The sequence below is a fragment of the Harpia harpyja genome, chromosome 2, assembly GCF_026419915.1.
Source record: "Harpia harpyja isolate bHarHar1 chromosome 2, bHarHar1 primary haplotype, whole genome shotgun sequence".
Lineage (NCBI taxonomy): Eukaryota > Metazoa > Chordata > Aves > Accipitriformes > Accipitridae > Harpia > Harpia harpyja.
In genome coordinates, this window is record NC_068941.1 from 89,862,102 (window position 1) to 89,878,143 (window position 16,042).

General features: G+C 52.6%; 1 protein-coding gene across 9 annotated transcripts in view; it reads right to left on the reverse strand.

The window, feature by feature from the left end:
- The window catches only part of DYSF (dysferlin), a 105,839-nt gene that overhangs the window by 46,376 nt on the left and 43,421 nt on the right, over positions 1-16,042 (reverse strand). For 8 of the 9 annotated variants that reach the window (XM_052780890.1, XM_052780886.1, XM_052780888.1 and 5 more), the window contains 9 exons: positions 15,456-15,637; positions 14,384-14,524; positions 13,074-13,103; positions 12,427-12,453; positions 11,527-11,568; positions 8,639-8,740; positions 7,945-8,106; positions 7,581-7,746; positions 7,169-7,242 (listed from right to left, as the gene is read on the reverse strand). In XM_052780890.1, the coding sequence (XP_052636850.1) occupies positions 7,169-7,242; positions 7,581-7,746; positions 7,945-8,106; positions 8,639-8,740; positions 11,527-11,568; positions 12,427-12,453; positions 13,074-13,103; positions 14,384-14,524; positions 15,456-15,637 (926 nt within the window). The remainder of the gene's footprint in view (positions 1-7,168; positions 7,243-7,580; positions 7,747-7,944; positions 8,107-8,638; positions 8,741-11,526; positions 11,569-12,426; positions 12,454-13,073; positions 13,104-14,383; positions 14,525-15,455; positions 15,638-16,042) is intronic. The other variant, XM_052780884.1, reaches the window with a different exon arrangement.

Consider the following 16,042-nt stretch of genomic DNA (forward strand, 5'->3'; position numbering starts at 1 on the left):
CTTGGCAAGGAGGGAGAAGGGCTTTGGAGCCACACAATGAAACACACCCATGCACACACGCACGGGCAGGAACAATCCTGGCTCCTGCTTCCAAGGTCACCACTGGAAGAGCGTGCGGTACGGAGACTGCAGCCCTGGGCAGGGACTCCTGGCCCGGGATCCATCCCCTTTCCCAGGGAGAAGGAGTAAGATGGCCTCTGCAGACTGGGACTCCTCCTTCACCCTCCAAACCTGGCCCCAGCGGGGAGCCGAGCGGGGTGGAGGGACCCCGATGGCTGCGGGGTGTCAGACCACCCAAGCACAAGTCTCCCCGACCCATGCCTGCCACCAGGAGAGGGTGGCCATGGGAGGAACAGCATTCAGGGCCAAAATTTAGAGGTTAGGGAGGGAGATGGTGGGAATTTTGGCTTGGCTTTCCATGAACAAGCTCTCTCCTCCTCCGCTCCCCAAACAAAGGGTGAAAGTGAAAGACAAACAAACAAACAGAGAAGAATTAATCTGGGGTCAAACTGAATAATTCAATTCATTGCAGGGTGTTTTGTTTGTGAAATGTTTCTTTCAGTAAAGAAATGTCAAAGCCTTCCACTTTGAAACCGCTGCAGCAGAGTGGTTTGCCTTTGCCACATCCCTCTCCCCCTTCTTGCCCTTTCACCTCCCGTTTAAACGGTTCCCCAAGTTTGATCCGAGTTTGTAGATGCTTTCAATAGGCTTTAAACTGCCCCAGGGAACAAAGTATTTATTGCAGAGCCGGGTCCCTCCAGCTGCAAACCTCTGTCTCACTCCTTCCTCTGAGACCTCTGTGCCAATCCACCACCGCTGGGCAACAGCCCCCCGAGCAGCAAACGCTGTGTACACCTGTGTAAAAGTCTGTGGGTGTCCCCATCCATAACTTTTGTCCCCAAAAGGCTGATCTGAGCAGGTTTGGTAATATCGTGATGAAGGAAGAGCTGAGCTGCTCCGTATGTACCAGCCTCAGGAGCACCGCAGGAAACCCTGCTCATTACTCCTGTTGCCCGCGACTATTTTTGGGGAAGAAGGCCCTGCCTTCAGGTCTGGGGACATTGCTAGGGAAATATTATTCTGACCTTTGCTGGACATTTAAAAAATAAAAATTACATCATGTAATACGTGGTGTCATTTATTTTGGTTAAAGGAAAGTCAAACATGAGCAAGAGCTCACCTCACTTCACTTTGCAGCCTAAGGCTGAGGGACCTCATTTCGGAGAGGCCAGAGGTGCCCCCCTTTACCCACCCCTCCCTCGCTTATTGCCACAGCCCTCCTCTTCCTCACAGGCATCCTCAGAGGCCAGAAGGTCGCTAACCTCTGTTCTCTGCACCCACTGCCCATAAATGCCTTTCTGGATGTTTTGCAAATTGTTGGACCGAGCCTGAGTCCCCTAATGACGAGGTCTGCACACAGGAATGGGGAGATGGGCTGGGTTTCCTTACAGACAGATTTACTTCTGCACATCCCAGCCAAAAGCTGCCTGGGGGAGCAAGTAACAAGAAGGAAAAGATACTTGGGATCACCTGCAGGCAACGGTCAGGAAGGGCTTTTGAACAGGCAGCCCCTGGGGCAAGCCTCGGGGAGCTTGCAGGCGATCAGCCGTCACCAACTTTTCCACCCCAACACCAACCGGGACCACGGCTTCCTCCCCACTGGGACTCAGACCGGGATGCTCCGTGCCCATATCTCCAGCAGCACAAAGAGAGGGACCGATGCTGCAGGAAGATGCATCTTTCCCCCATCTGCAGCCCCAAACCCAGTAACTGCTCTCCTCGCTCGGCAGCATCTCCAGGGTGGTGACAGGTCCTCACTTCCACCGAGAAGCAAACAGTGGTAGAGAAACACTGAGGATCTGGCTGCCAACAACCCTCTGTTCCCTGACGGGGGCCCCATATTCTGGTTGTCCCCTTCCAAAAATGCCTCTTTTGCCTCCAGGTTGGTAGGAAACCTCATATCCTCCTGCCAGATGTGAGCCTGGCCACCAAGGGCCACGGAGGGCCACCTCCGGGTCGCAGAGCTCTAGCTCTTAGCAGAGTTGTGTCCCTGCTGCTGCGGGCACACAAGGTCCCCGTGATGGATCTGAACCTGCTGTGGACACAACAGCGGTTCTAATTTTCAAAGCAAGTAGTGGATGGAGAGCCAGCTGTACCAAGGATGAAGCATTGATCTACGTAGCCCTCCATGGTGTGTGGGTCTCCATCAGGTCAAGGAGCACCCCAAAGTCTCAGGGAAGAACTTCAGAGCCAGGGAAACAATGTTTTTCCATGAATTTGGATAGAAAGCACACAAATTTCCAAAGAAGGATGAGTGGTAGGGTGTAATTCAAAAGACGGATAGACAGTTCTGGATCTGGCATTCCATAAGAAGCGCCTGCAGCTTCTGCAGGAGCACTCAGCTATTGCACCGACTTTAAAAACTGGTAAGGGGCAGAACATGTGTTTGGACAAGAGCATCCAGAGCAAAGCTTTGGAAAGGATGGGAGCTGGAGGAGGGTCCGGGACTGCTACTTTCCTTCCTCCCATCACAACCTGCTCGTGGGCAACCCGCCAGCCCAGCCCTGAGACTGAAACGGGTGCCCTTGGCCCTCGGTGCAGCCCTCCCTCGCCCCTCTCCTGCCTGGAGCTGTTTGTGCCGGGGTGGGAGGAGATTTGGGGAGCAGGGCCAGATCCTGCGGCGCCTGCGGTGACGGGGTGCGGCTCACGAAGCAACGGTTTCCCTGCGATGCACCACCACATCTGAGGAGGGGATTAATTCTTGTTTGCAATTTAAACAGCTCCGCCGTGCCAGGGCACTGCATACACACAATAACAGAGCCTCCAGCCTCACTCCAAATTAGGCTAATGAGGAGCAGGTTTCGGGACAGGCTCGGAGGAGAAGCGGGCTACCCTTCTCCTTCCACCTCTCCTGTCACCTTCTGCCACCTTTGATGGCTCTGCAGACACGATCAACACCCAGCACGGTGCTGAGCTGTGCTTACAAGAGGTCCCTGCACCCCACAACCCTGCTCTGCCTCCCAAACTACCCTGCCCAGCTGCCTTCGCCTCCGGGTCAGCATCTCCAAGAGGACCCCCAGCGATGGACGGGGCCAAAGCACCACCTCAGCGGTGATGGAGGTTTGCATATTTAGTTCCTTAAATGCAGGCGCACACATGTCCACACAGCACCTATGATCTCTGGCTTGCACACCCCATGCCACCAACAAGCATGTTCACGGTTAATGCTCATCAAAAGATGGAAAAAAAAAAAGAGCTTTGAAGGACAATTTTTCATTTTCTTTTCCAAACTAACTGCAATAAAAAAGGTGGAAGCCAAAAGAAATTTGAAATTCTGCCATTTTTGGAGCGCAAATGTAAGAAGAGTGTGAGCCCTGGGTTTCTCTTTCTTGCCTTGCCCTCACCTCCAGGTGCAAAAAAAACGGGGGAAAACAGCGAAACGGTGAATGGGTCTCAGGGGGAAACACTGACAGTGAATGAACTGCTGCAAAATTAACACGAAAAACATTCTTGATTTTTCCTTGCTAGAAAATAAAGAGAAGAAACTACCTAAAGAAAAGAAAAAAAAATCTATAAAATTCTCTTTTCATTAAAAAGCCGTGGCAATCTGATCAGAGCATTTCGAGTGACGGTGGGCACAGCAGAGCATCTCCTGCAGGCAGGGAGTCCCCCCCAGCCTGTGCCATGGGTTTGGGGCACCCCAGGGTGCTGCTCCCATCCTGCCCATATAGCAAAGGCAGAGGTGACGGAGCAAACTGGGAGTCCCACCAACCCCATAGAGCACGAACGTCCAGCGCAACCTTGGCCAGGCACCTTCAGCACCGGTTCATAGAGGACCCCAGCTCCACGCCAGCCCCAAGCCGGGGTCCCGCGGTGGCCGCAGTCCCCTCTCTGCACTCAGCAGAGCCTTCGCCTGCGGCTCTCGTAAAGGATATTTATGGGAGGAAACTTTCCTCCCCTCCCCTCCCTCAAAAAAGCAACTACCAGGTTAATAAACTGCTGGCAAAACAAAGCAAGGGAATTTCCATTAAGCAGAGTAAAAGGATAATTAGCGACCGGGCTGAAAGTGCCCGCCTCGTCCCGCGTCGCAGCAGCCAGGGCCGGTGCTAAGCGCAAGCCCCAGCCGTCCTGGCTCCCAGCGAGAAAGCAAATTTGGGTCAAAACCCTGGGTTCCCAGAGGGAATCGCATTTCCCTTTTGTTACCTCCACCAAAGTCACGGGAGACGGAGCAGAAGCAACTGCGGGTCTGGACCCCACTGAAGGCAAAGGCACAGAAAAATCAGGGGTGGGAAATGGCGCTGGCAGATGAAAGTCAGAGGAAAGGAAACGTTTCATAAAATCAGTTGCATTTAACAAATGGGTTTGCCATCAGAATAAGGCAGCGGAGGATCAGTGTGGAAAGAGTTGTTCTGATGCTCTCGAAGAGCAGTATTGCACGTCGGAAGTGCTGCAGGTTGTTATTTTGCTACACATCACCACTTTTACTGAAAACTGACCAAAAAAGAAAGAAAGGGGGAGAGTTTAAACTGTAGATTTCAGAATATGGGGGGAAAAAATTTAGTCAAACCAAACTGCAGGTTGGGTAGATTTTTCTATTAAAAAATAAGAAGTTATGCCTTCACAGCTTGCTGGAGTTGCAGAAGCAAAACCAGTCCACCCATCGCTGCCCCATCTGTGGCTGTGGGTCAGGAGGGGGCCAGAAAAACCCTCTGCTGGGGGTCTTAGCCCATGGCTAAAGCAAACCCCATGTGGCCTCTGCCACCAAGCAGCACCTTCCCATCCTTCACACAATCTCTGTCTGGGCTCACCACCGTGGGAGCAGCAAACCCATCCTGGGGTGCTTTGACCCTTTTCTGGGGATCCACCCCACCCACAGCTCTCTCTGCAGAGGGTCTTGCAGCACTGGGGGAGGCACCGAGTGCCACCAGCTTCCTTGGCGCAGCAAAGGGACATCGCTTGCCCAGCATCATGCAGCTAATCAGAGGTAATGGCATGACCTGCACCCCAATCCTCCTACACACGTTATTCCCTGACCCCCTCAATTTTCTCCCAAGTGCTTTCTGCGCTAGGCTAGAAAAAGGGGGTTTTTTTATTTGCAGAAGTGAAGGTTCCTGTTCCAAGACTCTTTTTGGTGTGTTTTTTTACAGACATGCTCCAGTTACTTTACTGATACAAGATGAAGCACAATTGTAAATTATTAAGACAAATCTGCAAATGGCAGGGGAATGGAAAGCCAATTAGGTTGCCAGTAGTATTTTCTGTCTGGAGTTGCTTTTTCCTTTCAATGACACTTGTTCACTTGGGCCAATGTTTTCAAACTCCACTGTCCAGTTCCTAACTGATGCTGAAGCATCTGAGGACAAGATGCCAGCATGCCAGGGAGCTGAGCATATGAACGTGGTGGGGAACCCAAAAAGCCAACTCGTTTGATGCTCCTCGCTGCAAGGACTGGGGGGTGACCTCGCCTGAGAGCACCAGCCTGGATCTCATCAGTGCTTGGGATAGGTAGGCATGAGCAGGGCCAGCTGCTGTCAAGACCGCAACAGGCTGGAGTCCCACACCCACAGCTTTTGCCAAGCACTGGCCAAAATCTTGATTTTTCCTTAGCCCAAAGCCTAAAAGCCTTGAACTGGGCAGAGGCTGCAGCATGCAACGCGCGCTCCTGCTTAAGCAATGCCTGCTCAGCTGCAGGGAGGACTTGAAAGGCACAAACCTAAAGCAGACAACCTAGCACGAGGGATGCAGCAAGGAGAGACGTGCAGCTCCAGCTCCAGCTCTGAATCTCCAGGGACAGCCTGATGCTGGGACCCCAGTCTGAGCCCACCGTGGGACCCAACCGCAGATATCTGATGGCACGGATCAGTGGATCGTAATGTCCTCTTGAATAGAAACGCTGAGATGCCACCAAGGAGATGAATAAAGAGCAGAAGCATTGACGCACAAATTATACATCTTGCTTTTATGGGCAGTGAAAGGCGAGGCACGAGGCATACCTGAGAGGCAGATCTCTTACGGAAAGCTCAGGCTTTTCTAGCCTGAGGTACCATGCAGCACCCACAACCTTTAAAACAGGGAGGAAGGAAATGCCAGCGCATGTTAAATACACCAAAGGGACTGGGAGACCATGAAAAGCTCCACCAAATGCCTCTGACAACACTTTCAGCTGCTCCTGAGCCATCAGGCACACCTACAGATTTGTGCATCACACACGCACACGTCAGCACTGGCAGGTCTCTGCCTCAAAGAGGACACATCTGCTGGTGAAGAAACCCCAGGGCTATAGAAATGTGAAGCACCAGCAAGGGCCAGTGTCACCAGTGTGGCCAGACACCTTCCAGCTGTGCTTTAGGAAGGAGGAACAGCAACCCCAGTGGCATGCCCGGCCTGACCCATCTACAAGGGACAGCTGAGACCCGTCAAACTCATGGCACAGAGAAGCTTGCTTTCTGCAACAGCAGCAACACATCCCTCCTTCCCTGCTACAGCACGTGCAGTTCCCACCACCATGGGGTAGTCTGCAATCACAGTCCCCACCGTGACCCTCTGCAGAGTAACTGGAGCTGCTAAAAGCAGCGAGTGGGTTTGGAAGCAGCAGTGCATCCTGCAAACAAAGAGCAAAACTGGGGAAAGGAGACCTGCCCATGTGGTTGTGGTAAGGACGGCTGAGCCTCAGGGAACCTTTGCTTCCAGTGTGGCCTTGGGGAAACTGTCCCATCTGCCAGCATCAGTTTACCCTCTCCAGTGCTGGGGTAAGTCCCCTCAAGGCTGTCAGCTCTTTGGGGCAGTGACGGCCATTTCCAAGAGAGTATCCCACACAGCAGAGCCCTAAGGGGGTGACTGCAAACCTTCTTCAGCCTCAAACCAAACCATACATTTGAGGAAGAGATGCTGAAGGGAAGAGCTTGGCATGGAGAGAATCTATTGTTTCTCCTCCAGAAAAGCAAATCTGATGCCTCATCTTAAACGCAAGGGAGAAGGATGAGTTTGTCATGGCACGGTGGAGGAGAGGGGCTGAAAACAGAGGTAGAAACTGCAGAAGGAAGGTTACAACCAGACATGACCTCACATCTGCATCACTCTCTACCCCAGCCCTGTACCCACACAAGTTCCCCCATATCATGCAAAGTAAGAAACCAGTGTCTTCCCACCGCTGCAATTTTTTCCATACCTGGACAGGAATAAGAGGCTCTTTGTCATCGATGTCAATTAGGACGTCATCCCTGGGCGTGAGGCTCACATCATCTGCAATTAGAGCAAGCACAAGCATGACCAGGACATCCAGCAGTTAGAAACCCCAAAGCCGAGCCACCTTGGGATCAACTTCCAGGAGCGATCTCAACCTTGCCCAGAGCCTTCACACCAGCCAAAGCTCATGCTCATGCAGGTTGAACAGCTTGGCCAAGGGACATCCCATCTCACCAACCAACCCCAGAGCTAAATTCCTCCTTGGCACCTCCTGGGCTTTTTGTATCAGACCTTACAGCTGGGGTGAGCTAAAAGCAACGCACAGAGTGACCCATAGCTCCTCCTGGAGAAGGGCTCAGGTGTGCAGCCAGCGTGGTCCTCGCGGCAGCACGTACCTGAGTGCTCCTGGGGACCATCCATCTCCTCTCGGTAGGGGTCACAGTAGAAGTCCTCCAGCGAGCGGATGGTGCACTGGCCCACCACAGGCCTTCGGCCGAATGGCCTGTTGTCAATGATTTTGACGATGATGGGGGGGCTGTACAGGCTCTCCTTGGGTAAACGCTGTGGGGACAGGGGAGGGAACATGTAACTACGCAGGGTGGGGAGGGCAGCGGCTCTGCACCTCCCCAAAGGGAATCGAGGTGGAGGAGGACAGAATTAGCTTCACCATAGGATGCTTTTTTTATGGGACCTCTGGAGGTCCTTCCCAACCAGCTCTTCTATGACCCCATCACTGCAGGATGGGGACCAGGTCCTCACCACTTCCATGAAGAGCACACAGACGTCAAAGTTGGGGTTCTTCTTGACGTTCTTGATGACACAGGACTGCACGAGCTGGCCTCCGCACTCCACCAGCAGGCTGGGCGAGGTGACGCTGGCCAGTTGGTAGCTCTTGAGGTTCCTCAGCCCCCAGGCCAGGATCTGAAGGGTGAGGGAAACAAACAGCAAAGACTGAGCCAAAGGTCTGCCTCCGCGTCTCTCGCTGAGCTTCTCAGCAATGGAGGAAAACCTGAAAGTTGGCCCACCATGAAGGAGAGATGAATCAACCATGTAGGACAGCCGGTGCTGGGAGAAGCCAGGTCATACAGTAAGCATTTCTCTGTGCGCACCAATACACCAGATCCACAACTGCTTATCTATTAATGGAGCACCTCTGTTCTGGGCAAATATCACCCTGGTGTGAGGCAGACCATCCTTCTAAAAAGCAAGTGTGGTCCAGGGCTGTGCTCTGCCCCAGAACTTGACTGCTTGGTGAGACTCATTTTCCCAGCGAGACAACATTTTTTGACAGATAACCTATGAGCAGAGCCAGCTCCCAGCACTGGTGGGACTCTGTATCCACAGAGTCTGGCTTGGATCCCATTTCTGGGTCTCATCCCCCCCATTAAGGACACACGTTTGGGGTGTTACTCTGTGAGGGGGAGAGCTGCATCGCGTGCTCCCCATCACTCACCTCGATGGCTGTGCGCTGCAGGACCGGTTTGATTCCTTGGGGGACCATGTAAATGTTGGGCTCCCGCTGGGGCGGGGGGTACGGCAGGTCAGAGTCCGCGGACTGCAGGGGAGCAGAGATGCAAAGGGCACATCAGGTCGTGCCACGATGGGACACCAACCCCATCATCTCCCCCTCCCCACACTGCGTCCCCCCCCAGAGTCTCCTTCTCTGCAAAACTCATCTCCCCCCAGAAGTCCAGGACAGCTAGACAGGGGGACATGAGGGCTGGGAGGATGAATGTACTTGCAAACTGTTTCTCTCCCATTGATCTGACCCTGGAAAAGATCAAACATCTACTGCTGAGAGCGATCCCTGAGACTTTCCAAGGGAACTAAGAGGGATCTGCCCTCCATCAAGGTTCAGCCTCCTTTAGGGGAGGAGGGGATGAAACCACATCTATCCCACGCCAGGACCACAGTGAAACCGTTACGCAGAGGGATGAGGAGAGGGGACAAAGCAGCAGCAGGGGGTTAATTAGTGAAATACAGCTCCTTGAGTTGGACAGAGTGAGATGCTGTGACCAGCTCCTGAAAAGCAGCAATTCAGAGCGGGCAGCACCGTGGGACGGAGGGTTGGCATTGCCTCCGGATGCAGGAAAGGGCTGTTGTTCATCCAACAGCTCAGCTATAAACCGTAACTGGCAGCCGCCAAGCTGCCGGCCACAGGACAAGGCTCAGATAAAGCTGTCTATGCACGGTGTACACAGGAGGAGATTTCCTTCAGGATAAGACCAAATCTGGACAGCAGGTGAGGGATTCAAAATTTGCCTTCACGGAGGAAGAAAGCAGGGAGCCAGACTTCCCCGGCCATTCACAGAGGACGGGCTCTGAGCCCTCCCAGAGTTCGGGTTCTTCTTGACCTGCATCTTTGAGTTCAGAGTCACTGAAAAGGCAGGAATGAAAGCAAAACCTCTAAAAATGCAACCCTCAACCAAGGGCAGTTGGAACCAATTTAGGAGACCGGCATTCTTTTCAGGCTGGAGTATTATTGCATTAAATTAAGTGTGTATATGTATTTCAATTATAGGATTGGTTCAGGTTTACATATGTATGTATATAAATGCTCTACAAAGGGATTTTTCATGGTGGCATGTTAGATATACTAGACGCTAAGCTTTAATTTTCATTGGCAATTGCTGGTGGCTGCTGAATCAAGCTGCTTGTTAGCTGAAGACTTTCGGTAACTCCATTTCAGGGCAGATGTCCGAGTTCCCACATGGGGCAGACGGTAAATCTGGGGCAGGCAGTCCTCCCTCCAGTGGTCCACATGCTTGCAGAAATGGTTAGTGCTAGCAGGGAAAGGGAAGGTTATCTGGGAGGTGAGTGCCTAAGGAGAAGGGAGAGGTCCAGAGCATCCCCAGCATCGCTTGGGTGCTCGGCACTGCTGGTAACCCACCTACTTACCCAGAGCCTTAATTTCAGGCTGCTCAGACATTGCACCATCAACATGAGCTGATCCTTCCTTGGGGTAGAGGAATAGACCGAATGACCCTTGAAGAGCTATCCCCAGCTTTTGTTTGTGACCTGTAGCACTTACAGCACATCAGGTGCCTAAGCACAGACTGAACCAAGAAGAGCCTCAGTCTGTCCTTCTATAGTGACATATGTTCAATTCTAGCTTTAAATGTGCTCAAGTTGCATTTAAGTTGCATAATAGAGATGCAGAAATCACCTAGCCCTTCTCCAAACCCCAAGGCAGGCTCAAACTCCACACAGCCCCTGTGAGACAGCTACACAGTCTGTTCCCAAAAAGGAAGGGTTTTTTTCCCTAACAGGGCACCTAAATCTTCACTGATGCAAATATCATGTGTTGCATTTCCTTATCATCATTGGACTAAAGATCATTTCAATCCTTCTCTCCTCTGGCAAATCTGTATGGGAAAAGGGGAAAGCCTTGGGGAAAGAGCTCCTGCCTGTCCCCAATCCTCTCCAGGTTCGACAGTGGCTTTGAAAGCCAACAGTGCACGCTTGGCTTCTAACACTGCAATGTCTTCAGTTAACACTAGCCGTTTCTAAGTCCTTCTCAATCCCTGCTGCTCTCCTGGTTGTTTTGCAGTCGTTCCCCTGGGTCTCACCTGAATGCACAGGCATTAAATGTTTCACCAGATGGGACAGAAATGAGCAGTGAGTCCTGGGGATGAGGCAGGAGCAGGGAGGGTTCAGGGTGGTAGTGGGGAACAAGCAATTCCCAGACACAGCTCTCAAGCCAGACACAGCAGGCTGGATGGAGGAGACAGCCATGAAAAGACCTGTGGGGTCTGCTGGCAGCTGGGATGGTTTGAACAAGGACAAGTCAGAGGGAAGCAGGGTGGAACGGAGCTCTGGACATCATCTAGTCCAACCCTGACTTTGATACAGGGTTGGAAGAGAGATGAGTGAAAGTGAGCACAGATCAGCCCAGTCAAAACAGTGGCTGGAAATGTCTCCCAGTTTGAGTGTGCAGCTGGGCCAGGTTGTTTCAAGAGGGGTGTAAATCCCAGTGCTTGGAGGGGATCTAGCCCCAAAAGGCTGCTCCCATTTGCACCAAACAGAAATGCAGTAGAAGGAAGCCTGGTGCCAGCCCGGTCGTTCAGATACATCGTGAGCCTGAATGAGGCATGTATGGGCCAGATTCTCCACAAGGCTTGTTATTTACTGCTATGGGCACTGGAGACCTCAGGCTGGCATCACTCTTTTGGCTGCAGCCTCAGTGGGTTGGTCTGGATGGGGTTTCTGCAGGGCAGGTGGGTCAGGCCAGGCCATGTCTGAAGGAGCTGGTCTCTCTGAGAGTCTCTGTTGGGACTTTGCTTGGTTTCTGGGCACAGGCAGAAAAACAGAGGAGAGTCGAGTGTTGAGCATAAAAGGTACCCATTGGAGGAGCCCCTCGTAGAACAAGGCAGGGGTGCAGAGCTGTGGAGTGCCCCGTCCAGAAATGGCAGTAGCAAGAAATGGAGGAGAAAGAGCAGAGAGATGGTTATGTTTACACGAGCTCATCCATCTCAGCCCACACGGAGCACAAAGATGAGCCCCACACCATCAGGAAAAGCTGCTTGGGTGGAAGAAACCCATCTTGCAAAACCATGTTTATCCCATCCAACCTTTCATGGAAATGTGGCCGGTCTCTTTGCATGCCCCAGGTCCCTCCTAGCTCATCTCCCAGACTTTGGGGTTAACTGGCTCCTAGGGCCACCACAACACTCACATAGACATGCCCCTTGTTCAGCTCTCTGCCTTGTGTTTTCCAAGATACCAGCCTACCCTGACACTGCTTGGTTCAGCCTGTGATCTGCTCTGTAGGATGCACAAGGTCTGGGTAGCAACTTTGACAGGTTGCCCAAGCAGCAGCTCGGGATCCTGATGAGAGTATTTCCTTCAGAGCAACTGGAACAGTCCAGCACATGTCCCAGTTCATGGTGAATTCCCCATGAAAAGTTGCAAACTTTTCAACTGGGATTTCAGTTGAGGTCCAGCCAAAGGTCAGCGCAGCATTTCGGCTGTTGCATGCTTTGTTTGGAAGGGTTGAGCACCAGTAGACCTCATGCACACACACATCCCACAAAGGTTAAACATTACCCGACATGCCCTGCCATCGGGAACAATTCCTGGGTTAAGCACAGAGCCCATCTACCCTGTCCTGCTGGTGATCATTTGTGTTACGAAGATCCTGATGCTATTGGCTTGACTCATCTGAGAAGAAGTGGCTGTCCCGTGTAGGCACAATTTTAACAATCTCCAAGATGAAGAGACAACTAAATCTTAGAGACTCACCTCATCCAGGCTGGAGGACAGCTCACTCTGGAGAAGAGAAGGAGAGCACAGAGTTAGAGCAATTCTCATCCATAAGCCCACCCTAGGCCTTATAATTGTAGCTGATAACTGAATAGGAAAAATGATGCTTTCCAAGTTCCTGCACACCACATGCCCTGAGGTTTGAGAAGAAATCAGTGCAGGTGACTTAAAACCATTTAAAATCCAGCATCAGTTAATGCCTGGGCTGCAGGGTAGGAAACACACCGGAGTTGTTGGGAAGCACAGCCCTTCACGATGGGAATGCTGAAATTATTGCAAGGCAGGAAGGTAATGGTGTGTTTGACACCTGAGGAATTATGTCTGGAATGGGATACATTTGCCCTGTCTTACAGGTCAAAAGTGAGCTGTCCCGCTCACTCCAGTTCTATTTACCATCAGCGGAAAGAAACTGGCATCTCTACACGGGGATTCCTTCATCCTAAAACAAGTCCCTAAGACAGGATGGACAAATTGCCTGCAGAAGCAGGGCTGCAAACACAGAGTCCACTGCAAACCTCTGCAGGAGCAGCTGATGGTGCTGGGACCCAGCAGCTCTGTTGGGGCAGGGAAGGGGACAGTTTGAGGAGCATAGAGCCTAGGAGCTGCAAACAGGAGAAAGGCATTACCTCGAAGCCAGGGATGTGATGGACAGCCGGCTGTGGAGAAAAAAAAAATACACATTTTCCATTTGCACTCCTGGTGCTAACTCAGCTTTATCTGGCAGAGAAACATCAGTCTTCCCATAGCCACACGCTGCCCCCTCCATGCCCAGTGCTGGGCTCCAAAAAGCCTGGGCGAGAGGGCAGGGCTCTCCGTCCGACAACAAGGCACGAGCAGAGCCTCGAATCCCCCCAGCTGCTTTCTGCTAGGATCAAACAAGGTCCTGGGAGAGGGGATTCCTCTCCAAGGTCTTCCCCACCCAGTTCAGCAACTTCTGAGGGGGGTGAGGAGGAAGGAGAGGCTGCGTGCAGATGATTTGGTGCCCTATCCCAGCAGCAGAGATGTCCCCTGACCCCCACCCAGCAGCCCCTCACTGGTGCAGCAAGGCTTGTACCCAGCGCATCCAACCCCGGCAGCTGCAGCAGCATCGTGGGCAGAGCGCAGCATCCCTCCGGGAACAGAGCTGGGACCTACGGCGGAGGGAGGGAAGAGGGAGCTGCGGGACCCTCGTTCCCAGTTAGCACCTCGGGGCTGGGAGGGAAGAACGGGCCAGGGAGATTTAGCCTTCCAGTCCATCCACTTTCTCTGGCATAGAGGCACATCTGGGCTGCAGCCAGGCGCCGCGGCCAGTGGAAAAGCCAGAGACGAGAGAGGCGAGGGGGTGGTGCGTGCGGGGGGACAGGGAGGGTTGGGAAAGCACACGAGAGCACGCTGGGCCGTGATGAGGAGTCTCTCCTGCCCGGGCTGGCTCCGAAGAGCAGCCTCCTTCCCCCGTGGCTCATTACATGAACAGCCAGCACTGAGTGCAGAAGCTTGCTGCAGGAGTAACCGCCCGCTTCAGCTCTCATTAAACCCCCTCCGGAAATTAACTCTGAGCAAAGGGCAGCAAGCTGGGGCCAAACGCATCAAGCTTTTCCCGCGGTGTGAAGGTGCCGAGGCTCTGAGCTCAGCACCGCAGCCGGCCAGGCAGCCGTGCCTCCTGAACCGGTACCCAGCAGCCCAGGTTTCGGTCCGGCACCGAGCTTCTTCTCGTTGGCCTCGCTAAATGCCTCCCATCGCACGGCTGCGGTGCAGCCAGCACTGAGCATCGCAGCCGGGTCTGCTCGGAGCAGCCGTCCTGGTGAAACTGAGGACGGGCAGGCATGGAGCTGCTGAGCCCAGGCGGGCATCACTCAGCATTGAGCAAAGGTTGGATCCTGCTGGGTGCTGAGAGGCTCCGAGGGAAGAAGCCAGCATTGCAATTAGAGACAGGATCAGGTCCGGGTGGGGAGCTCACCTTCTCCCTCTGAATCAGCTCGAAGGCAGCCAGCAGCTCCCCGACATTTCTGTTTGCCTTGATGACCGGGTGCCAGGAGAGCCGCGGCGAGCACGCCAGGCTGGGCTTGCAAATGCAGCGCCCCATGAACTCATCTGCACCCTGAAAGGCAATCACAGGCACAGGGAGCTTTCTTCCCACCCCACCTCCCAGTAGAGTCCATCACTATGCACCCGCATCTCGTCTGAAACCTCGACACTCAACAATCAGGCTCAATGTCTGAACCAGTATGGGACCAGTTCAGAAAAAAAGATGGTTTTGATGCCCATGTAGACTCAAGCTTTCGAACTCCTCCCTGTAACTGCTAGAGCTAGAAATGCACTCTTTCTTCTGCATTTTGGCTTAAACAGGAGGTGAAATTCCTACAGTATCACACGATATCCAGAGCAGGAGCTCTGAGTATAGCATTAAGTATCAGCAGCTCTTAAAAATCCCATTCACTGGTCTGCAACAGGATCTTCAGTTGCCTTTGCTGCTTCCTGATGGCTTCTTTTGGAGGAGGGAGAGCAGAAGGGTTCCTGAGATGTTCCGAGACATTCCGGAGACGTATTCTACATGCTTATTACTTATGCACTGCTCTTACATGTGGTCTGAAATCCCTTCTGCTCTTGTGACAGGCTACAGCCCAGTTTTTCTAGGAAGGACTAAAGGTTATCTCACCAGCCCCCCAAATGCCATCACTGCAAGGCACTTCGGATACCATTGAGCAGCTGAGCAAACAACAGTGTATCGTCCCCTACTTGCATGACTGCTTTAAAACCTGTCCCAAGCTTTTCCCACAAGGAAATATGGTTAATTTGGCCATCCTGCAAAACACAATGTAGATGCAGCTTTGGTGACTAGAGCAGGGCCACCAAGGACATCACTAGCAGAGCTTTTTGCTGAACTTTTTGTCTTCTGAGTGTCCAGCTCAATGTCAGAGCCACCCAGAGACGTGACAGCATTGCACTCCAGAGGGCAGGAGCGATGCGTTTGTCCCATCTACCCCAGCACACTCCCACCATGAAGGTCCAGCTCATGCTGACACACTTACGTAGGTGTCGTGGTCATATATTTCCACCACGATGTTGGGAGGGGAGTCAGATACGTTCTGGGGATCCCCAAAGATCTCTATCTCGTAGAAGATGAGTGTCTGGTCCCAGGTGGGGTTCAAGGTGTTCTTGATCACCACCGTCTTCTGACTTTGATGGAGGAAGGAGACAATGGCATAAGGATCTGCAAGGGATGTTAGACAAGAGGCAAAGGATGAATTAGAGCTACCAGCCTAGGAAGGAGAAAGCAATTCATAGTCATTCAAGGGCCAGTGGGCTGTGCGGGGAAGACTGCGAACAGGCTGAAAGAGCTGCAGGTCTTTTAGAAACAGCAATGACATTCCCATCATGTCCCAGGCAACTCCAACTGAGAAGAGAATAAAGCCAAGTTCTCCAACACTTACCCTATACACCAGTTATTTGCAGCTCAGCTACATCCCAAGCTAGGTGTGATGACTGTATGTTTAGCAACCCTGCAAGCAGGTTGTCTTCCACAGGTTTGCCCTGTCTCTCTTGAACCCACCATATCCTCCAGTGAGGACTCAAAATTGCATCAAGAACCATCTTCTCATGGTTTTTTGCAGTATCT